Here is a 20,185-nt window from a genome sequence, read left to right on the forward strand (position 1 = left end):
CTCGGTGGCCTGCATTTCTGCAGCCCTCATGTTGAACCCGGAATTCCTCCATGTTCAATTTCCCACCTATGAGCGTGTCTCCACCCATCACCCTGTCTGCAAAACCCCATACTGGAGTCCAGCCCAGGCGTGGGCTGACTGTGTTTCTGAAACGATGTTCCCCGGTTTAGCTTGGTCTGGGTGTGGTTGCTTCCTAGCGTCCTGGATTCGAGGATCCCCGAGGGGCGTGGATGAAATTATTCAAAATATAGGGCTACTCCATAACAGCGTAAGTCTATTGTCCCTCCAGTACTTTCTCTTTGCCGCGATCGAGAAGGACTTGATTGCTTCATAAATCCTCTTCCACTGCCCCTGTGGCCCATTCGGCACAATATTGCTCATTGCGAAGGGCTCATTACTTCATTCTGCCTCCCGGGTGTGCATTCCTAGATGCCCAAGATGTTCCGCTCGGCTCTGTGGTTGTCCTTAGCCACAGGAGTATGGTCGAACCGTCTGTCCACACGAGTGACAGAAGTCTCCTCTTACCCACCGGTCGCCACGCTCTCCAGCAGCAGTGGCCAATCCAAGACTATTTTCGTCGGCCGCGCGCTCCCTGAATTCAACCAGGACCTCTTCCTGGGCATCAAATATGCCGATCAACCAGTCCGCTTTATGCCTGCAGAGCTCAAATCTACATACGCATCCAATGACAGTCCCTCTGGCGCCTATGATCTCTCCGCAGCCGGGGTAACGCCCACGTCGGAAACCATTTACTACAACGCGACAGCGTACGGATACGACTGTCCGGGCTACGGGTCTGATACAACTAAACTTGTGGCGATGGGATTGATCCAGCTGAGCGAAGACTGCATGAACCTGAATGTGATTCGGCCTCAAACCACCGGCGACGAGTTACTGCCGGTTCTGCTCTGGATCTTTGGTGGTGGTTGGACGCAGGGAGCGACGGCGGACCCCCGGTATTTCGATTATTTCGATCCGAATTGGATTCTGGCGACAGCACTGACGGGCGGTGGCTGCACAGATACAACATGAGCTATATTGTTCAGCAGAGCGCGTTGAATGGCAAACCCGTGCTGGGCGTCTCTATCAACTATCGCTTGGCGGCGTTTGGGTTTCTGGACTCGGTGGAAGTGAGGGTAGGCTCAATGGGACGATGGACTACGGAATGGGAATGCCTGTTGACACCGTGACAGGCTGAAGGCCACACCAATCTTGCCCTTCGGGACCAGCGCACTGCTATGCGCTGGGTGAAGCAGCATATCCAGGAGTTCGGCGGGGACCCAGAGCGGATCACGATCTGGGGTGAATCGGCGTAGGTGCATCCCGATCGTCACACTTTCTCATCCCGAGCTCAGATGGCTGGCATATATAGGGGTGCCTATAGTGTTGGCGCACACCTGGTTACGAACCAGGGCGATAACGAGGGTCTCTTTCGCGCTGGTATGAACACCCGCTACTCCCGTTCAGGCAGTTCTCTGACTAGCGGATCGCAAACCCTAGCCATTATGGAATCCGGGAACGCGATCGGGCCACCCTACAACGGAACCGAATGGCACCAGCCCATGTACAATCGAATTGTTGAGAGAACAGGGTATGGTTTTCCGGTTTCCTTGGAGCTGGCGAGCCTCAACCGCCGCTGAAGCTGAACCTATGCACGCCCAGATGCACCAATTCAACAGATACCCTCCAGTGTCTCCGCGACCTGCCCTATGAGACCATATACAGCAATGCTTACGAAGGACTCGAGTGGTTTGCCACCATCGACGGCATCTTCCTCACTGAGTATCCACAGATTAGTTACCGCGAAGGCAAGCTCGCCAAGGTGCCCATTCTGCTAGGCACGAACACCGACGAAGGAACGAGTTTTGGGACCACGGGGACCGATACCGATGAGGAATGCATTGAGCAGTTGATCTGTGAGCAAGTTCAGCAAGTTCCCTGCCATCCTTGAGACGGTGCCAACATTTCTCCGCAGCATCCAAACGCTGGCTCCTCACCCGTGCCCAGGCCACCAAGCTCCTCACATACTACCCCAACATACCAGCTCTCGGCTGTCCCTACGGCTGGGGCAATGTCACCTGGCCATCTCTGGGGCTGCAGTATAAGCGCTACGAGTCTATGGCCGGTGATATCAGCATGTTCGCGCCCCGTCGGATGCTGGCACAGATCATGTCTCGTTTCGAGGACGTGTACTCGTACCGCTGGGACGTTGCTGCGCTGAACACGTCGACGCTAATTGGGGTGCAGCATTTCGCCGAGGTAGAGAACTTTTCCCCGGCCCACCCTGGTGCTCAGCTGTCGACTGTGACTGTGCTCTCACTCACTGGCGGTAGATCCCCTTCGTCTTCGCAAACCCAGTCCAGAACATCACGGCGCTCGGATCGGACCCTGCTCGTCTCGCGCTCGGGCAGATGGCCGCTCGCATGTGGACCTCATTCGTGACTGATTTGCATCCGAATGGACATGGCGGTGCGTGTTTCCTGTCCTGTTTTTGTCTTCTTTCTTTTCCTTGTCCATAGTATTCGCACTAACACTCTATTTGCTAGTACCGCACATCCCCCACTGGCCCCGCTACTCCGCCAAACCCGCCAATTTCGTCTTCCGTCTTTCCCGAAATGAAAGCTACGTGGAGGTCGACACCTATCGGGCGTCGGGAATGGAGTTTATTAACAGTCTTCCGCGATAAGGTGGGTCTATAGATGCGTTGCACTCGGACTGCGAATGGCCTTCATGAGCTTTGCTCTGGCAATGAGCTTCAGCGCACGGAGACTTGGTAAATCGGTGGTCAAGTCGTATTTCCCATTCTATTGCAACAGTAGGGGCCAGTCGAGTTGGATTTCCATTGAACCTTCCCGAGTTGATGTACCCTCTATTTTCCACGGAATACTTGCCATAGCTCGTTTCTTTCCCCCTCCCATCTCCCATCCAATGGCGAATCCACTGTCGCGAAACAGATTAGCGCCGTAGGGCGTGCCTGCTCGCGTCCGATATCGCGTGGGGTGGGGAACCCTCTTTATCTGTCTCTTTTTTTTTTTCTCTCTCTTGCCTTTGTGCTCCTACAAGATCCCCTCCGTCCGAACATTGATAAAGCGCGCGGTAATCACTCGCCATCCCATAAGTTCCAATTTATACAATCCATTGCATAGACTGCGCCCCACACCCAATTCAATTCCATTCAATTCCATTTGCACGTCCCCCATGGCCACACCAACCCCCACCCACCTTGCATATCAGCATGACGCAAAGCTCCTCACTCTCCAAACAACCATCCAGTCCCTCCGCCCATTCCCAGAAACCGAAGAAGCCAACCGTGCCCTCTTCAAAACAGCCACGGACGATGACTTCGTCCTCGTGACCAAAGACACCATCTTCCACCCCCAAGGCGGTGGCCAGCCCTCCGATGAAGGCAACATCTTCCCCGCGGGGGCAGACGAGACCACCACCGAATCCGCAGTTCTGCAAGTACTCGCCGCACGCATGGATGCCGTGAACGACGGCCAGGTGCTGCATCTCGTCCGCTGCACACCCACCACCAATCTCGCCGCGCTGAGCCCCGGCACGCCGGTCCTCCAAGTCGTCGACGCCGCCAAACGCTTGCTATACTCGCGCCTCCACACAGCCGGTCACGTCCTCGGCTCCGCGGTCCGCCACCTCCTGCAACACACCGTGCCCGGCTTCGACGAGCTCAAGGCCTCGCACTTCCCGGACAGTGCGTCGTGCGAGTTCCGCGGCAGCATCGATGGCAGCTACAAGGGGGCCATCCAGGCGCAGGTCGACGATTACATTGCGCGGGCGATGCCGGTGGAGATTGAGTTCTGGGCGGAGGCGGATTTCGCGCGCGAGGGAGTGTTGCATTTGCTGCCGGACCGGGCGCTCCTATCGCCGGGCCAGGATAAGTTCCGGGTGGTGCGGATTGTGGGCGCGGAGGTTTATCCGTGTGGCGGGACGCATGTGGAGAGGACGGATCTGTGCGGGGAGACGGTTGTGAAGAAGATCTCGCGGAGTAAGGGCCAGAGTCGGGTGAGTTATGCGGTGGTAGAGTCCCAGGATAAATGTTGAGCGGAAGGGGAGCACAATTGAGGGGGGGGGGGGAAGGAGGGGACTATGTAGACATAGACAGGTGGGAAATAAAGACTACGGAAGGACCATGGGAAATCGACGGCCGTACGAGAAAAAGGCAAGACTGGCTAAGCAAGCTACTCCATGCTCTATTCCCCGGCCCCTCGGTCGTATCGAGGGGCAATCAGGGTCTGGAGGGCGGCCACCGAACTTTTGATTTTCTGGAGTTCTAATCCACTCGTTCCACCCAGACCGTCAATAGTCAGTCTAGGGTCCGGGGGAAAGGCGCGAAAGGCGCGACGCAAAACAAGCCAGATAGCCCTTGAGAGAAGTGGGGATCTAGGATCTAAGCAGAGGCAGCCTTCTTGTTGTTGATGCCGACGAGCTCCACCTCACTGGGGACCGAAACAGTCAGCGTCGGTTCTGCGGGACGGGAGGAATCGCTGGGACTTACAAGACCAGGCGGGAGTTCTCGGGGATCAGATCGGGGAAGCCACTATAAGTGAGCAAGGCCTTTGTTAGTATGTAGATCAGATTCCTCGCAGCGCATGGTGTATGGCGATTCGGATGTTGATGGGGACGCTTGGGAGGGGGGAGCTGGTGGAAATCCAAGGTTCATGGGTCACATACCGAGCACCGTAGCCGAAGTCACTATCGAGGCAGACTGGGTCAGTAGGGAGATTCGGAGGCCGTGGGAGTCGAAGACAAGCGAGCAGGATACTTACGAGCTGATGTCCAGGATGGCCTTCTCGCCGAGGCTCATCTGGGGGACACCCTCGTCCCAGCCTAGTAGACACCAGTCAGTTATGGTCAATTATGCATAGAGAATATCCCGAGCTGTCTCCATCGCGGATCATGCTTTTCTTTTCTTTTCTTTTCTTTTCTTTTTTTATCCTCCCGAGGGGGCCATCGCGGTGGGAGGGTTGCACCACCTACCTCGAATAAGACGGCCGACACCGATGGGGGAAGTCAGAGGGCTGCCGCGGTCGCGGGAGCTGTCGAACCTGGCGAGTGCAGCGTGGTCAGCGGGTTCCACCGAGCTCGAGCTCATTACGGAGAGGCACGTACTTCTTGCCCATGTAGTAGTTGGCCGCGGCGCTGGCGTCATACAGGCAGCCGGTGTAGTGCATGGCGACGTTGTCTCCCTGCTTGGGGAAGTCGACACCGTTGCCGGGGGACAGGATGGTCTTCTCAACGCCCATTGTGAAAGAGAGTGATGTGATTGAAGTGGAAGGGTTGTATTGGGAGTCTGCAGATTGGAGGGGAGGTTGTCGGGAGGAAAAGGCAAGCTCAAAAAACGAGGGGCAGTGACTGGATCCACTTTTGTCCGGTTTGGCGGGGAGGGGCTGCTCGACGGACTGAACTATCGTCTACACCACTCACACTCCGCCCTCTAATCGCACCCTGGGAATAGTTAGGATGAGGTATGAACTCTGACCAGGGCCTTGTTCTCCACTTACTCCCCGCTCCGAGTCGATGACGCCTCCCGGGCGGTGATTGCGTGCGAGACTCTGGAGCAGTAACCCGCAGGGAAATGTCGGGGCTGTCGGAGCTGTCGGAGGCATGCTTGGCTAGCTGAGGCGGTGCTCGGTCTGGGGCCATCCTGGGCGTGGAGGTTGCTGATCGGCGGGCATCGTGGCGGCGAGCAGCGGCATGATTGGAATGCCCGGCATGGTGCGCTTTGTTGGACCTGATCCATCTCGACTCTGGTTGAATCCCCCGCATGGAGCACCATTGGCATGGGGTTGCAAGCTCTCTCTCCCTGACCGACAGTCTGATACCCCTCTGCGCCCTGGCGATGGTGGCGGTCATTTCATCATTTCACGAGGCCTCGGCGATCACCCTGTTCGCCTCGTATACCTCTGGCTCGTACGATCTCGCAAGGTGGTATACTACAATATTTCATTTTCCCCCGCTACAAGTACAGGCCGTGGACGGACATACCCGCTGTTCAGTAGTTCCCCTATACGTCTGATGGGGATGGGTCAAAGGTACAGGTATACGAATATACGATGGAAAACATTCACGCTTCCCAAAAGGCCATCTTCTTCACCTCCTCCACCGAGATAGCCGCAATGCGCGTACGCGGAAACCGCGCATCCGGCGCCGGAGAGTCATCTCCCTCCCCAACCAACCGCAGATAATACAGCGTCTCCACGCCCACCTGATCCAGAAACTCCCGGACACGGCCAAAGTTCAAACTCACCTGGTCAACGCCATGGCTATCATCCGAAAGACACAAGCGACCCCCACGCGCCACAAACTCCTACCGGCACCAATTAGCACAGATCCCATCCCATCAGACCCGATCAGACAGAAAAACAGAAAACCCACTACTTACCTTGCAAATCTCCGCCGAGGGATAAGGCTCACTCATCCCCTTCCTCAATGCGGCCCCGTTCACCTCCAACAAGCCCCCATAGCTCACCACGAAATCCAAATTCCTCTGCACCCTCTCCCACACCCCACCCCAAGCCCTCAACCCACGCTCCGGATCATCGCTCTTCAACCGGATCAGATCAAAGTGCCCCACCACCAGCGGCCGCAGCGCCTGGAGCATATCCAGCTGCGCATCATAGTAGTCCTCGAACAGACGCTCGTCCGAGCCGCCGGCGATCTCGCGCGCGCGCTCGTACATGGGTCGGTCGTAGTCAATCGGCACGGTGTGCATGTGGTGCACGGAGCCGATGAAGAATTCAAATGGGAAGCGAGAGAGCGAGGCCGTGATAAGGGCCAGGCTGGACGGGCGGATCCAGTCGCATTCGAAGCCGATGACGATGGAGATCTGGGAGGCGTATTTGGTGCGCAGGCGGACGGCTTCGGCCCAGTAGGCGGCTTCGTTGGCAGCGTGCCAGGCTTCGGTTTCACCGGCTTCGATCTGGTATTGTTAGATGGTCTGTGGCTGTGTATCTGTCTGTGTAGCCTAGTGAGAGTGGACCTGCGCACCTCTTCCGGGTAAAAGTCCTCTTCGCCGCGGGGCATGTGCTCGGTGAGGCAGAAGACGTGCATCTTCTTGCGGATGGCCGTCTGGATGACCTCCTCCAGGGAGTCTTTGGCGTGGCCGGGGCAGAATTGGCCCGAATGGCTGTGGTGTGAAAACGGCATCGTGTGTAGGGTTTCTGGGCTGGTCAGCGCAAGTTCATCATGAGTGGTAAGTAAGTGGTGGTCGGTGGGAGAGGTCCCGTCGGCGCGGTCTGCGATGAGTGGCGGAGGAAGGACTGGGGAATGCTGGGCAGCGTCGTTTGATCTGATACGCACTCTTATGTCTATACTTACTCCACGGGGGAGATGCAATCTATGAAAATTGGAGATTGGGGAAGGGCAAGTCGGGACGGAAGAGGTTGATAGAGGTCCGATAAGGATTTCCGCGCGGCGGGGGAGCATGCAGGCGCACGTCGGCTCTCAACTGGTGGTATTCGCATGCCTGCGCTCTTCGGGGGCTGCTGGCTGCTGGCTATGTTTTCCATATGATTTGGCTCTACACCATTTTGGTATCAGTTTCTCTTGATTGGTGATGTACTGGGTTAGGCGTGTGCTAGGGACTATCCTTCCGGCTGCACATCCCTCGGCAGACCCATTTGTACCAGGTACCTCAAGTAACTTGTAATATACACAATTGCAACACTAGAGCTGCTCCATAGCCAGATTCACACAAAGACCGGTCCGTAGGGGGCTTAAGCCTAGCACAGTATTCCATGCCCTGCCTTACCATCCTGTCACCGCAGGAGGTGGGGGGAATGGCCGAGCTTGGATCTCGATCAATTCGAGTGCAACAAGGACCCTCCACATCAGGGTGTCGAACCAGCCTATGCGCATATGCGCAGGATGCTACAAAGCACCCTCTAGCATGTCAAACGTCCGGTACAATCTCCTCCCCCCCCCCCCCCCAGTGTCGAGCTGAAGTCGCGGACCCCGTCGAGCGTGAACCAAGCCACGCCTAAGCCGTCACCCATAGCTCTCCGCAGCAGCGAGCCTAATTGCAACCAAGCACAGATGGTAGATATAAAACCACACCACACCCAGCCTCTATCACCCAGCCGCCAACACCGTGGCCACCACATACTCGCCGTCATGCGAGATAGACAGCTGCCCAAGCCGATCCTCCGCCTCGCCTGCCCCCAGGTACACGATCTGCGGCCGGCGACTCGTGCCCTCGGCCTGCGCCTGCGCAGGCTCGTCCTCCACCCACACGACCACGTCTTTCCACCCGATAGACGCTGCCCCGCCCGGCGCGGCTTTGCGTGCGGCCTCCTTTGCGGCGAAGCGGCCGGCTAGCCAGCGCGTCATGTCGGGCGTGACCAGGGTTTGCGGGGGGGACAGGGGTGAGGGTGCGTAGTTGTGGGGGCGGAGCGTGTCTCGGAAGCGCGCTTGGAAGTCACGCTGTTCTTGGTCGCTGAGGATGCGCTGCGTGAAGCGGGTGAGGTAGTTTGCGCGCTGGAGGAGGCGGGCGATGCGGGGGAGGTGGACGATGTCGGTGCCGATGTTCAGGGCGAGGGGGAAGGGAAGCGGTTTCATTGGGATTGAGTTGGGAGGGAGCGGCAAAAGGTATGGGATGTGCGGGTGTCGAGGATGTTGGTGTGGTGTGGTGTGGCGTGGTGTGGTTGTGAGGTGGGAGAGTGCGTGGATGGTGTTGACTGACGTTGGCGTGGTGCTCGTGGCGGAGAATCAATAGGCTAGATACTAGCCGTGGTTGGTCATATACACAAGTAGTTTAGCCTAACAAGCGACAGTCCCGCTATACAGCTACGTTTCTCGACCGGTCTACTATCAAATCTGTGCACCTCTGCTACGAACATGTCTTGCCGAGGCGACAGACAAGCTACACGGAGCTCACTCAACCATTTCCGAAACAACCAAGCACAGCACCCCTGGAGACCTCTCGTGTGATGCACCTCCAGGGAGCCTAACAAGCGCGCTCATCGAGCACGAAACGACCATGTCCGCATAGTTTTCGCCGACCCCAATCGACTGCGCCCAGCACGGCATCAGACATCACCAGGAAACCGGATCCAAACTTGAGTAGAAGGAATAATTCTCCTATGCAGCGTACACGCCTCTTTATGTACAGATCCACGAAAATCCATCCGCCGATATCCCGGGAATCGGCCCGCCCAACTCTGCAAAGCTGCCGCGATGAGGATATCACCATACCACCACAGCCGACATATCGAATACAGGTCGTGTTGGAAACAGCAGACGAACAGAATGGGCGACTCGAGTCATGCATCATGCCGTGTCGAACTCAATGGCCGGGTCGATCCATCGATGTAATCCGTGCTTGGGGAGGGGGTTTTAGTGTTGCTCGGTCTTCTTGTCGCCTCCGTCCACTTCCTTCAGGAATTGTCTGCGCAGAAGGCAATTAGCATGTACGTTCCATTGTGCTATTCCGCACTCCCAGCTACTCTAGAGCTCTTCCGCGTCGCCAGAGTCTCCGGGGGGTCAGGACAGGACAGGACAGGGCCGGGCACTTACTGGATGAAGTCGCCCTCTTCCTTGGACGAGGCGTTGATGGGGGGACCAGCAGCGGTCTTGGGCTTGGAGCCACCGCTCATGGCGAGCCAGGAGCCGGCGAACATGCTGCCGAGAACGGCCATGGAGAGCTGTAGGGTGGATTGATCGGGTTAGTTTCACGGTGCTTCCAACTGTCGCCGCCCTGGACGCAAAAAGGGATAGGCGAGCGGTGGGGCTGCTGGGGCTGGGCTGGTGACGGGCACTTACGACGTGGGAGCCGACCTTCTTGCCGGCGATCTGGTAGTAGACGACCATCTTGAGGAATTGGGATGGGGGAGCAGGTGAAGGTCAAGTGCAGCGATGTGGAAGCGGAATCCTCAGGCTTCGATCAAAGACGAAGTCGGCGTTGAGACCGCCTTTCCTGATACGGTTAGCTCCATAATGAGCTGAGTCAGCTAGGATACTGTCGCTAGGTCATGTGATGTCCCGGGCCGTCCGATGCCATGTGACTTGATCGGGAAAGGTGTCAGGAGCGTCAGACGGGAAAAGTACGGAGTACAGGACAGCCCTTTGCAAACGGACTTTATGAGTGAAAAGAGCCTGGGGAAGCAAGCAGGAAAGCTGTGAATAACATACGTGAAGCACCAGTACTATACTTCTATGCGTGTGTAGCGCAGACGCAACCGGCAGGAAACTCGCCGCGGAACCTCGGGCCGGAAGGAAGTAAACGAATCCACGGTCAAACAGCCCGAGTAGATCCCCGGTTAGATCTAGCATACTCTAAGCCACTTGCGCCGGCTGCCGGGTACGGTTAACACGATGGCCTTCATAAACTGTGCCTCTTGCTGCGTATTTGCGCCTCCCTCATTCCAACGGTCTTTGTTGCTTTTTCTATATCCTCTCCCTTGAGCATTTCAGCGACTTCCTTCCCCAATTTCAGCTCCCTGCTGTATACACAACATCCAGCCACAGAAGGCTAAAACTTCCTCGACACAAACTTTTCTTCACCTGCGACACCGAGCTCTTCACGATGGTCTGGGGCAGTCACCAGCCCAACGAGCTGCAAGGCGCTTTCGCGCTTGATGCAAATCAGACCGTACCGGTACCGCGGGCGAAGCTCCCCGCGAAGCTGCAGCACCTAGTCGACCATGAAGATGAGTTTTATGATGATCTCTACTCTCCCTAGTAAGTGCCGTCCAGATGTCAGATTCTGCATTTTCCCGCCCAATCGAAGCCAACGGGGGGGACGCCAGCAGCAGCCCGCGTCTTTCCCGATAGGCTTGACTCCACTTCTCGGCGCACTTGCCGGCTGCCGATGACATACGGCAGGACTTCTGTACTCCGCGGAAGACATCATCCCCTAGCACGAGCTGCTCCACCTCCAAACCACACAAGAATTCAGCCACAGAAGAAACGCTAATCATGAGCTCGTCTTCGTCCTCATCTAGCTCTGTCGACTCCACCGACACTCCTTACCGCTACGCCGCGTACGCCCAGCGCGTTCGCACCCTCCTCCTCTCCGCCCACCGCTACGTCGCCTACACCTCAGACGTCGGCGAGTCATTTCGCCCCGTCGCGCACCCATGGCTCGTGCGCTCCGCCTACGGTATCTCATGGGCCTACCTCCTAGGCGATGTCGGCCATGAGGGCTACAAGGCGTACCTACGGAACCGGCACGCGCTGGCCCCGCCCGGCGATGCGTACCATGACGCCAGCCACTCGCATGAGCAGATTTTCCGCGGCATGGCGACGGGCAATATCAGCAAGCCCTTGACGAGTGAAGGAAGTGAAACGGACTCGCTGACGCCGTGGCCGACAACCAAGATTTCGCTTGCGGAGGATTACCGCATGGTCATGGCGAAGCGTGCCGTGTTCCAGGGTATTGCTAGTATGGGGTTGCCCGCGTTTACGATTCATAGCGTGGTGAGGTACTCCGGGCGCGCGGTGAAGGATGTGAAGAACACATTTTTGCGCACATGGACGCCTATCGGGGTATGTTTCTGAGCTTTTCGCTTTGAGAAGTTTTTCCATAGCTAACCTTTGTCGGCAGCTCGGTCTCGCGGTCGTCCCATTCCTCCCGTACCTCTTCGACCACCCCGTTGAAACAGCGGTCGACTGGACCTTCAGCACTGCACTGCGCATCTATGGCGGCCCAGACGCGGTCCGTCCCCTGCCCCACCAGGTCGGCCACTCCAGCACCACCGAAGAAGGTGGTGTGACAACAGCTGCTGCCCAGCTCTCGTGGGAGGAGTACAAGCACGAGCGTGAGAAGGCTCGCGAGCTTCGCCGGGACCAGCGTGGCAGCAAGCCGCTTTCAAGCTGGTTCGGAGGCTGGACCTCCGACTCGGAGAAGCCTAAGAAGGAGTAGCAGAGAGAGCTAGCCAATACTGCTAGAATGCTCTCTTCTCTTTAATCATCTTGTGTTGCTCCCCTCTCCCGCGGGTATACCTCTCTCCCGTCTTCTTCCTGTACATAGTGTACCCATACATGCAATCTACTATCCAAATATCAACTTTCCCAATCAGCTCGCCGGGTAATGACCTGTTGTCTCCATTTCTTGCACTGAGTGCCATGCAGCCACTGACTGTACGTCATCATAAACGCTACAAGCCAAACCGTAGACGTAGGTGCTTGCATGAAACGCAACCAAACTGCGGCTCCACAAACACTTTGTCCTATCCAGGTTGTCTTTATTTTATTATATTTTTGCAATAAGGCCAATAAAACCCACACTTATGACGGATTTCGCCGCATTAGCTGCACTGCAGCGTGAGCTGAGACATTCTCTCCAGCGGAACGCACTCGCATCGAGGCTAAATCGCCAAGCCGTGGTCATCACCGGAACCTGCCTGGGTTCGGTGGCTTCGCTCCGCTTACTTTTATAGCTTATCTCACAACAAGCTCACATGAGATTAATGCTTCGCCGACAACTGAGCCCCAGGGGGTGGTTCGCAGTATCTAAGTGTCAAGGAACGATGGGCCGCCTAATCCATTGAGATTACTGTATACCAGACCCCGGATCGTCTGCCTAAAGCAGTCCAGTCTTCGCGAGGTACTGAATGCTGAGCTCCCGCGACTAGCCCCGAAAAAAAACTATACGAGAATGTAAGAGGCTCGACCTCGGCAACGATGAATATCCCCCTTCCAGACTGACATTGCCAATCTTACGATAGTACATAAATCTCGCCTCAACTGATAATCCACACCAGATCCAAATAATAATTCAATGAATGCAACCTGAAAAGGATCTGAAGGGGTATAATACAAACACTAAATTTTTCCCGACTCGACCCGTCATAGTTCTCAAATCAATTCCTTCTAAACACCCAATGTCAGCATAGAATTCCGAAGACAGAAAGATCTCTTCTCCGAGATACCGTGACTAGACGCACCTTTTCATTTTCCCTCGTCCAATTGACAGCCACAATGCTTGTTTGCCGCCCCTGCGATTGCATCTTGAAGCCCCAGACCATGGCCAGCAGACCAACAATGACAAAGACAGAGCCAACTATGCACTGTATCATTGGATCTTGAACCCTAAGTAACAGTGGGCCGCCAATGCTCGAATGCGGAGATGGAAAATGGTGCTCGGGGGAATGGTGTTCGCTAGGGAAGGTAATGGATCCGTAGCGTGAGACGGGCACGACTGCGCCACCGCGATTTGGCTCTATCTTCTCGATCTTCCCGTTTGGGTGCACTGGCGGGATGATCGTGTATTGCTGGTCGATAGGGTCGTCTTCGGTAATATCGGAGTGGGATGGGTGATACCGAGGCCTCGCAGCCGGTTGGTAGTGGCCATCGTGATCCTGTAGCCATCGCTCATAATCCGTTTCCTGTCTGTCGGAGGGGTATTTTGCGTCGGGGACTTGACGCGGCGCCATGCTGCGAATCGGAACTTATTCTGTGCCCGATGGAAAGCTTGCTGGGGAACGTAACAACGCGGGCTCGTGCGATCTGGAGTGGGCGGGCAGACGCAGATGCGCAAGAGCTCGTCGTGGGTAATGGGGAGTGGAAGTCTGGCTTGGTAAATCAACGTGGGCGCGCTGGCCCGGTGATATACGGCTGCCTTGGGCGAAGGGGGGAGAGTCTGGGGGCGGACCCCAAAGGCACCCTGGGCCGTTGGGACCGATGGAGTCAAGGCTGGCTTGCATGGCGCTCGGATGGGGCTGAGAAAAGGGTCCTACCAGGATCAGTTCCCTAGTAAACTTTTGGGCTCTTGCATTTAATTGGGTGCTACATGGGTGGCTTGGTTATCAGGGTCCAAGGTAGATAGATCGTCCTGATTGCAGCCTTGGGGCCAAAGTAGGATTCCGTATATAGCTCTTTCTACATCGGCCCCCTCTGAAACAAGATATGACTCTATTCGGGGTTCCACAGCTGAACTCAGGAATGTCTACTGACTAAATCGCCCCAGTCGATGCTCATACTTCCCCGCTCTGTACAGAGTCTGCGCGAGGCTATGTTGAGCAGAAAAAGATTCTACGCTGACCGGGTGTCCATGAGGGGGCGCAGCAGCTCTAGACTTGCCGGCGACAATCATTGGGTAATGTGATCAGCAGTTGTGCCATACGGTGAGCGGGTCCATGACTGGGGGCTGCAATCATTCTGACAGTCTTGATCAAAGACCCTGAAGTGGCTGATATTCCAACCATGGTTTGTACAGGCGCTATTCTCAAAACTAGTGAATCAGTGATGACTTAGGTATCAACGAAGCTAGCCCTTGTATCTCCTGCCAGGATTGGAGGCAAGGATTCCGTCCCTGCTCCTCCATATCGTCCTCGGGGCATGTATGCTCGGGCTAGTGAATGCGGGGTGATGCCGTAAAGACTTGATAGAGATCTGTCTGTGCTTGGCATTGCCATGTAGGGCTTGCCCCCCAACCCCCTATTTGAGCTATTGCCATATGCAATTGCAAGCGCAACCTTCCAGTGCAAGGTATGGCAAGGCAATCCTACTTCTATCACTGACGGGCATTATCCTACACACGCAAAAAAATACTCTTAAAATCTACACCTCTCATTCTCGGCTTCTCAAGACTGCGTCTTCTACCTCGAACGGCCACCAGCCGCCGCCGATTCACCATTTGTACAAAAAGGGAAACAAACAAAACAGATAACGATCCATCAAGGAAGTGTGGAGATAAGGGGGACTAGCGTCGGCTCATGAGGGATCGTGGCCACCCAAACCATTAAAGTTGGACAGTGCGATGCAAGATTGGAAACAGAGTAACTCTGGCCAGGTTAAAAGACGTGGATTTTCAATGGCACAAAAGGGCGGACAGGAACAGTAATTAAGGAGGATCAGTTCGTCACATTCAGTTTGTCACAGTGCCATCGAAAATAAGAAGACAAGATATGGAAAAATAAGTATGGGTGGAAACAAAAGGGGGAATATTCCGAAGAAAAAAATGAAAAGAAATGAGATGAGACACGGGCTGCGCCCAGAAGTGGGCGCGGAGTATCAATCAGGTGAGAAGGGAAATCGAGGAAATGGCCAATCAAAAAGTTCACAGAGAGAAGATACGTCTTGTAGGACGTATGTATGTATATATACCCTGGGGGAGGGATGATGAACAATGAAATAGAATTTTGTGCAGTCTCTCCTCTGCCCCCGGGCCCACCGGTCGGGCAGCCATGGGAGAGCGAATGCTCGATCCTGAGAGGCGAGATGGCGTACCGTCAAAGGGCAATCCGGAGGTCTGACATGCCGGAGGCATTGGGAGGGGAGATAGAAAGAGACGAGGGGGGTTGACCAAGTCTATCCGTCTTGTTTGTCATTTCGAACGTCTAGTTCCAGCCCAGGGAGTTCTCGGCCATTACCGGAGCACTGATCATCTGGGAACGAGCAGTGCGCTGGCTGCCAGACATACGGGCACCGGCAGCGAAGACAGAGCCGCCCTGGCTCATCTGCTCGGCAGTAGAGCTGGAGCGCTGGTGCAGCTGCTTTCTCTTGCGGTAACGGCGGGCAACCCAGAACATACCAGCACCATAGGCAGCGGCACCAGCCACAACGCCAACTCCAATGCCAACGGAGCTTGCCTTGGCCTTGGAGCTGTTGGCCGAGCCGTCGGAGTTGTTGTTGCCGTCCGTGCTACCACCATTGCCGCTCTCGCTGCCGCCGGTGCTCGAGGACGAGGAGCCATCCGAGGATGGATAGTTGCCGGCGAACTCCAAGGGAATGGAGGGGTCAATCATAGACATCAAGGTCTTAACAGACTCACTCTGCTGCTGGTAAAGAGCCGAGTTGGGGTTAAGCTTGAGGTCCTTCAGGGCCTGGACCTTGTCCCGAGGGAAATAGAAGATGGCCAGGGTGGCATTGTAGCCAGTGCTCTGCCACGAGTAGTAAGGCTCAAGAGCCCACATGGTGGACGAGGCCAAGGGCATAGCATATTTCAAAGCCTGGGGAATGTATTCGAAGATCTGGGAAGAAGATAGAGGAGTAGTAGCGACGAAAGACCAGGGGAGGTGGCTATCGAAACCAAGCTGGAGCAGCAGCGAGTCAGAGGGAGCCTCGGAGACACCGTTCGACGGAGTGATCGAGCCAGGGAGCGAAGTGGGCTCGGAGTCAGTGGCGGTTTTGGTACCAGAACTGGTGCTCTCGGCTGGGGTCGAGGTGGGCAGAACGAGAATGCTAGAGGGGATCCAGTTGCTGCTGTTGCTCGTGCTGGACTCCGCAGGAGTCTGGGTAGGCTGGGGCTCAACCGGCACGCTGGTCGCGGGCTCAGCGGTGGTGGTGTAAGGAACAGAAAGAGTGGGAACCTTGGAGGTCTCGTGAGTGTTACCAGTCGGAGTGGGAACCGCGCCAGAGGTAGGAGTGCCAGTCGAGTCGACGCCGGGGAAGTGAGGGGTGGGGATGATGCCAACCGAGGTGGTGGCCGAGTCGGGACCGGTAGTCGCGGTCAAAGGAATCGACAGGTGAGGAACACCGCTGGAAGTGGGCAGTCCCGGAGTAGGGATCAGACCAATACCGGAGGCACTGGTGCTAGTCTCAGTGGCATTGGGGAGAAGCGAGCCAAGACCGCTGGTAATACCGCTCACAATGGTACCGATCAGGTCTCCCCCAGCCGTGGTGGTCGGGCTAGCAGTGGAAGACGCAGGAACGTTGATCGGAATGGTAGAAGAAGCAGTGGCGGTGGTGTTGTCAGCAGATGGAATGGCAATGCCGAGACTCTCGAGAAGGCCACCCTGGGACGTAGTGGTGGCAGCCGCAGTTGACGTAGTCAATGGGGTCGAGCCCTTTGTGCCAGTGGCAGTAACAGAGGTACTGTTGATAGCGGAAGAGCTAGCCCCGAGACCAAGGAGGTTCGAAACATCCGTGCCAACATCGCTGAGGACATTGCCGCTGGAGCTAGTGGTGGCAGTTGTGTCAGACTTGGTGGTCGTGGTAGTGGTTGCCGTAGGCTGCGCAGCGGCAATCACTTCTGTGGAAGTAGTGAGGGTGTGAACATGTCCCGCCGCATCCGATGAAATTACCACGATAACCTGCTTCGGTGCATCGGTCGCGGCAGCCGCGGGGGTGGTGATGGTGGTGGTGGGAGCAGTCAAGCTATCCTCAATGCTCTGCCAAACAGCGGCCCACGAGTCCGCAGCACGTGAGGACACCTGGTTGGTGCCATTCCTGACGGTGCGCTTGACTTCACGGGGGAAGTAGTAGCGGGGGCGTTCAACGTGCTCGGCGGCCACCAGCTCGAAGCCTCCGAGGGCAAAGGCCGTGAGAAGAGAGAGAGCGTCGGCGCGCATCTTGTTCGACGGTCCTGCGCTGAAAGATCAGGGGCGATGGGGTTCGGTGCTGGAGGGTACAGAACGAGTCGAAGTAGCACTCGTCTGTCAACCCTTCAAGCAGTTCTTGGCGAGTGTTGGGTCGAAGTCGAGATATCACGGCTTCGGAATGAAGAATCGTCACAGTATGTTCAGTGTTTGAGTCTGCTGGAACGCAGCCGCAACAATCTTTATCCAACGGAACCGGCTCTTTTCTTTCAGTTCAGATTATAGCCAAAGAAATCCGGCGTCTCGACGGGCAACCGAATCCAGGTGAAACACGAGCCCAATCGAGCACAATCAACAGTATAAAACGAATGGAAGGGGTCGACAGATATCTGAAACGACCCGGGCGAGTTGCAAAAAAGCGAGTGTGGGCTATTGAAGCTGTAAGGGAGCGAGCGACAGCCTACTTGAGGCAGATGGATGTCCGGGCAACGGTCGAAATCAAAGAAACGGAGAAGGCGGCGGAGGGAAGCAAGCGCGACCGTGGGAGATGCAAGGGGACGGGGCAAATTGGCTGGATCCCGGGTCTCAAAGGCGCCGTATCGGTCGACGAAGACGAAGCATACAAGGGAAAAAGAAAGGAGTGAATAAGGTGAATGAATGAGTGAGGATTAGGACGCTGCCTCGTAGGGGGCAAAGGGGAGAATGGGGGCGGTGGTGGGACACGTGTGGAAACACAACAAGCCCGTAATCTGACGGTAAATTATGTCGGCGGGGGTATTTTCCACCCGGCGAAGTCGTAATCATCGGTTTATTCCCACGCACTGAGAAGCCCACTTGGTGCTCCACTTTTCATTTGGCTGTGCTGCTCAGAAGGTTGCCCTCAATTTGCACTCCTTCGAGATAGCTATGCTCTGGATGGTAAGGTGCCAAAGACCCCGAATCATCGCTTCATGTCAACCTTCCCTCTCGGGCTCATTATCATACCGAATACAGTATCCCAGGCCTGAGTCCGCATACGTGACCATGTGATGCAGCATCGGACTATGTACGGAGTACCTTCATCCCCCATTTCTCCTATTCCTCAGTCCAGCCAAGAGAAACGCAGGTACTAGCGGCATTTGATGCAGGAAACCGGGATGGACACAACCTCTGAGGGCAAAGCGGAGTGACTCCTGAACAAACTCATGCATCCTGCCAGTGCCTCCTCGGACTCACTCGGAGTATAAACTGCACGGGCTCCTACCGTTGTGGCGTGCTGTACCACCAGGAGATGCTCATACAGCGAGCGACACATCTACTAGACGACAAAATTAAGTGATGGAAGCCTCTGCAGTGACAGGCAGATGCGATCGATCACCTAGCAAAGATGGAGAGCTGGGTATTCAGACATCGCATCCGATCTCTCCGTGTCCGACACAACCGACACCAACGGGACGATGAGTTGCCCTGAGGAGTCACCCCAGCCTGATCGCCACCTCGCACAGCTCGCCAGTGGGTCTTTTCCAAGGCCAGGGTCTGGATTTTCGGTCGTGGCTTCTTCATTCTGCGTCCAGTGCATACGCCCAGGGGCTGTCGATCAACGGCGCACCCGATCAAATCCGGCGGGCATCAGGCTAACGCAGCGCGCATCGCAATCACCCCCGAGCAGGTTCCTCGCCATCTGGCCGCGCTAACGGTATCTTTTGTCGCACAAGGTTCAGTCCGGCGTGAGGCCTAGGCCGCCAGCGTCGGACGGGTGGAGTCTGGCCGCTGACTAGCCACTTGCGCGTTCCTGGTCGTGGCGACGGCAAGTAGTGCGTGTGCCCACGACCTTGTACCGACCATGGTCCTTCCCGAGCCATTGACGATACACGGGGATTACAGGTTTACGTCCGCCCCTGCTGAGCCCGCTAGGCCCTTTTCAGCACTAGCGGGCGCCTCGTCGCTCGCGTCGCTCAGTCAGGCAAGCGATCAACCCCTAACCTCGAATCAGCGGCGCTGGCCTGCCCACTAGCCGCTCCCTTTTCAATTGCGCCTTGCCGAACGCTTTTCTCTTCCCTTCTCCTTTCCTTCGTTTTTAGGCTATTTTGGGCTCACCTTTGGGGTCGTTCCTGTCTGGCGGAAGAGGTCCTTTCGCAGCGGGTGGTAACTATCGGAAGGGTTAAGTCACCCGAGGTGGAGGTGCCAGCAATTGCTAGAGTACTTCGGTACGTCATTCATTCTCTCGTGGCAGTACGGTATGGAATAGTCGTACCGGAGGCCTTCTGGAAAAGGGAAAGCTAGCAGTACTATTTCCTATATAGTCTATACATCATCCTCCACCTAAAAATTGCTATCACATACACTATTGATTCTCGGTTTATCACATCCTCTCCATCACAATTACCCTTTTTACGAGCGCAACCTCCGATCGCAAAAGAGAGAAATTGATCGCACCGCCACGTGCCTGGGTCAGTGACAGATCGGAATGAAGGGGCAATGGTGGCGCTGTACCCCTCACTCGACGCGGCAGATGCCCTCCTTATTTTAACATTCTTGATATGTTTGAGACTGTTTCAAAGAGGGGTCTAGTGCAGGGCTGCTGCGCGTCGGGTTGAGATTGTCGCATATTTGCCGATACACCGTTTGTCCTCGTTCCAACCCTTGTGAAGTTGCCCGCCCTGCGTATACTATAGTATCGGCAGTAACACCTACGATGGTTTCTTAACATGATCTATTTTGGGGTAGAACTCTATGCTAGAGCTGCGGAAGAAGGTCTATATATACCACAAAGAAAAGCGACAGCGACAAAGAATAGTCGCCATTCATCAGAAAACCCGTTAGTAGTCTCCGGGATAAATATACACTTCCCCGAAAATAAGCCCTCTTTCCGGGCAGTGCAACGAACATGTCGCGGGAACCATGCTGACTATCAGCCCTAATATCGGTAATTCTCTGACTTTATACATTTCATTTCACCACCTGAACCCGCTTCGCTCACCAGCTCTTGG

At 55.8% G+C, this 20,185-nt stretch overlaps 10 protein-coding genes across 10 annotated transcripts; 4 read left to right on the forward strand and 6 right to left on the reverse strand.

The window, feature by feature from the left end:
* Nucleotides 1–429: 429 nt before the first annotated feature.
* On the forward strand, nucleotides 430–2,686 carry N7482_001224 (putative triacylglycerol lipase (LipA); the record flags this gene model as incomplete). Its single annotated transcript, XM_056683349.1, has 8 exons — nucleotides 430–956; nucleotides 1,022–1,136; nucleotides 1,194–1,312; nucleotides 1,373–1,591; nucleotides 1,663–1,916; nucleotides 1,976–2,259; nucleotides 2,334–2,469; nucleotides 2,547–2,686. 8 exons carry the CDS (start codon nucleotides 430–432, stop codon nucleotides 2,684–2,686), a joined length of 1,794 nt encoding a protein of 597 aa, XP_056546955.1.
* Nucleotides 2,687–3,198: 512 nt separating this feature from the next.
* N7482_001225 (putative alanine--tRNA ligase) lies at nucleotides 3,199–4,059 on the forward strand (the record flags this gene model as incomplete). Its single annotated transcript, XM_056683350.1, has 1 exon — nucleotides 3,199–4,059. One exon carries the CDS (start codon nucleotides 3,199–3,201, stop codon nucleotides 4,057–4,059), a length of 861 nt encoding a protein of 286 aa, XP_056546956.1.
* Nucleotides 4,060–4,405: 346 nt separating this feature from the next.
* N7482_001226 (FKBP-type peptidyl-prolyl cis-trans isomerase) lies at nucleotides 4,406–5,261 on the reverse strand (the record flags this gene model as incomplete). Its single annotated transcript, XM_056683351.1, has 6 exons — nucleotides 4,406–4,454; nucleotides 4,514–4,555; nucleotides 4,690–4,710; nucleotides 4,785–4,845; nucleotides 4,996–5,063; nucleotides 5,128–5,261. 6 exons carry the CDS (start codon nucleotides 5,259–5,261, stop codon nucleotides 4,406–4,408), a joined length of 375 nt encoding a protein of 124 aa, XP_056546957.1.
* Nucleotides 5,262–6,082: 821 nt separating this feature from the next.
* N7482_001227 (histidinol-phosphatase) lies at nucleotides 6,083–7,164 on the reverse strand (the record flags this gene model as incomplete). Its single annotated transcript, XM_056683352.1, has 3 exons — nucleotides 6,083–6,325; nucleotides 6,401–6,937; nucleotides 7,006–7,164. 3 exons carry the CDS (start codon nucleotides 7,162–7,164, stop codon nucleotides 6,083–6,085), a joined length of 939 nt encoding a protein of 312 aa, XP_056546958.1.
* Nucleotides 7,165–8,088: 924 nt separating this feature from the next.
* Nucleotides 8,089–8,574, reverse strand: N7482_001228 (holo-ACP synthase; the record flags this gene model as incomplete). Its single annotated transcript, XM_056683353.1, has 1 exon — nucleotides 8,089–8,574. The coding sequence occupies one exon, from the start codon at nucleotides 8,572–8,574 to the stop codon at nucleotides 8,089–8,091; it is 486 nt and encodes a 161-aa protein (XP_056546959.1).
* Nucleotides 8,575–9,351: 777 nt separating this feature from the next.
* Nucleotides 9,352–9,825, reverse strand: N7482_001229 (ATP19 family protein; the record flags this gene model as incomplete). The annotated part of the gene is made up of 3 exons (XM_056683354.1): nucleotides 9,352–9,403; nucleotides 9,532–9,659; nucleotides 9,778–9,825. 3 exons carry the CDS (start codon nucleotides 9,823–9,825, stop codon nucleotides 9,352–9,354), a joined length of 228 nt encoding a protein of 75 aa, XP_056546960.1.
* Nucleotides 9,826–10,540: 715 nt separating this feature from the next.
* Nucleotides 10,541–11,878, forward strand: N7482_001230 (uncharacterized protein; the record flags this gene model as incomplete). Its single annotated transcript, XM_056683355.1, has 3 exons — nucleotides 10,541–10,695; nucleotides 10,959–11,502; nucleotides 11,561–11,878. The coding sequence occupies 3 exons, from the start codon at nucleotides 10,541–10,543 to the stop codon at nucleotides 11,876–11,878; spliced, it is 1,017 nt and encodes a 338-aa protein (XP_056546961.1).
* A 935-nt stretch (nucleotides 11,879–12,813) lies between these two features.
* N7482_001231 (uncharacterized protein) lies at nucleotides 12,814–13,391 on the reverse strand (the record flags this gene model as incomplete). Its single annotated transcript, XM_056683356.1, has 2 exons — nucleotides 12,814–12,828; nucleotides 12,903–13,391. 2 exons carry the CDS (start codon nucleotides 13,389–13,391, stop codon nucleotides 12,814–12,816), a joined length of 504 nt encoding a protein of 167 aa, XP_056546962.1.
* Nucleotides 13,392–15,296: 1,905 nt separating this feature from the next.
* Nucleotides 15,297–17,249, reverse strand: N7482_001232 (putative mucin family signaling protein Msb2; the record flags this gene model as incomplete). Its single annotated transcript, XM_056683357.1, has 1 exon — nucleotides 15,297–17,249. The coding sequence occupies one exon, from the start codon at nucleotides 17,247–17,249 to the stop codon at nucleotides 15,297–15,299; it is 1,953 nt and encodes a 650-aa protein (XP_056546963.1).
* Nucleotides 17,250–17,584: 335 nt separating this feature from the next.
* On the forward strand, nucleotides 17,585–17,860 carry N7482_001233 (uncharacterized protein; the record flags this gene model as incomplete). Its single annotated transcript, XM_056683358.1, has 1 exon — nucleotides 17,585–17,860. The coding sequence occupies one exon, from the start codon at nucleotides 17,585–17,587 to the stop codon at nucleotides 17,858–17,860; it is 276 nt and encodes a 91-aa protein (XP_056546964.1).
* Between the last annotated feature and the right edge of the window lie 2,325 nt (nucleotides 17,861–20,185).

Source organism: Penicillium canariense (genome assembly GCF_028826845.1).
Source record: "Penicillium canariense strain IBT 26290 chromosome Unknown utg000001l_segment0_segment0, whole genome shotgun sequence".
Classification (NCBI taxonomy): domain Eukaryota; kingdom Fungi; phylum Ascomycota; class Eurotiomycetes; order Eurotiales; family Aspergillaceae; genus Penicillium; species Penicillium canariense.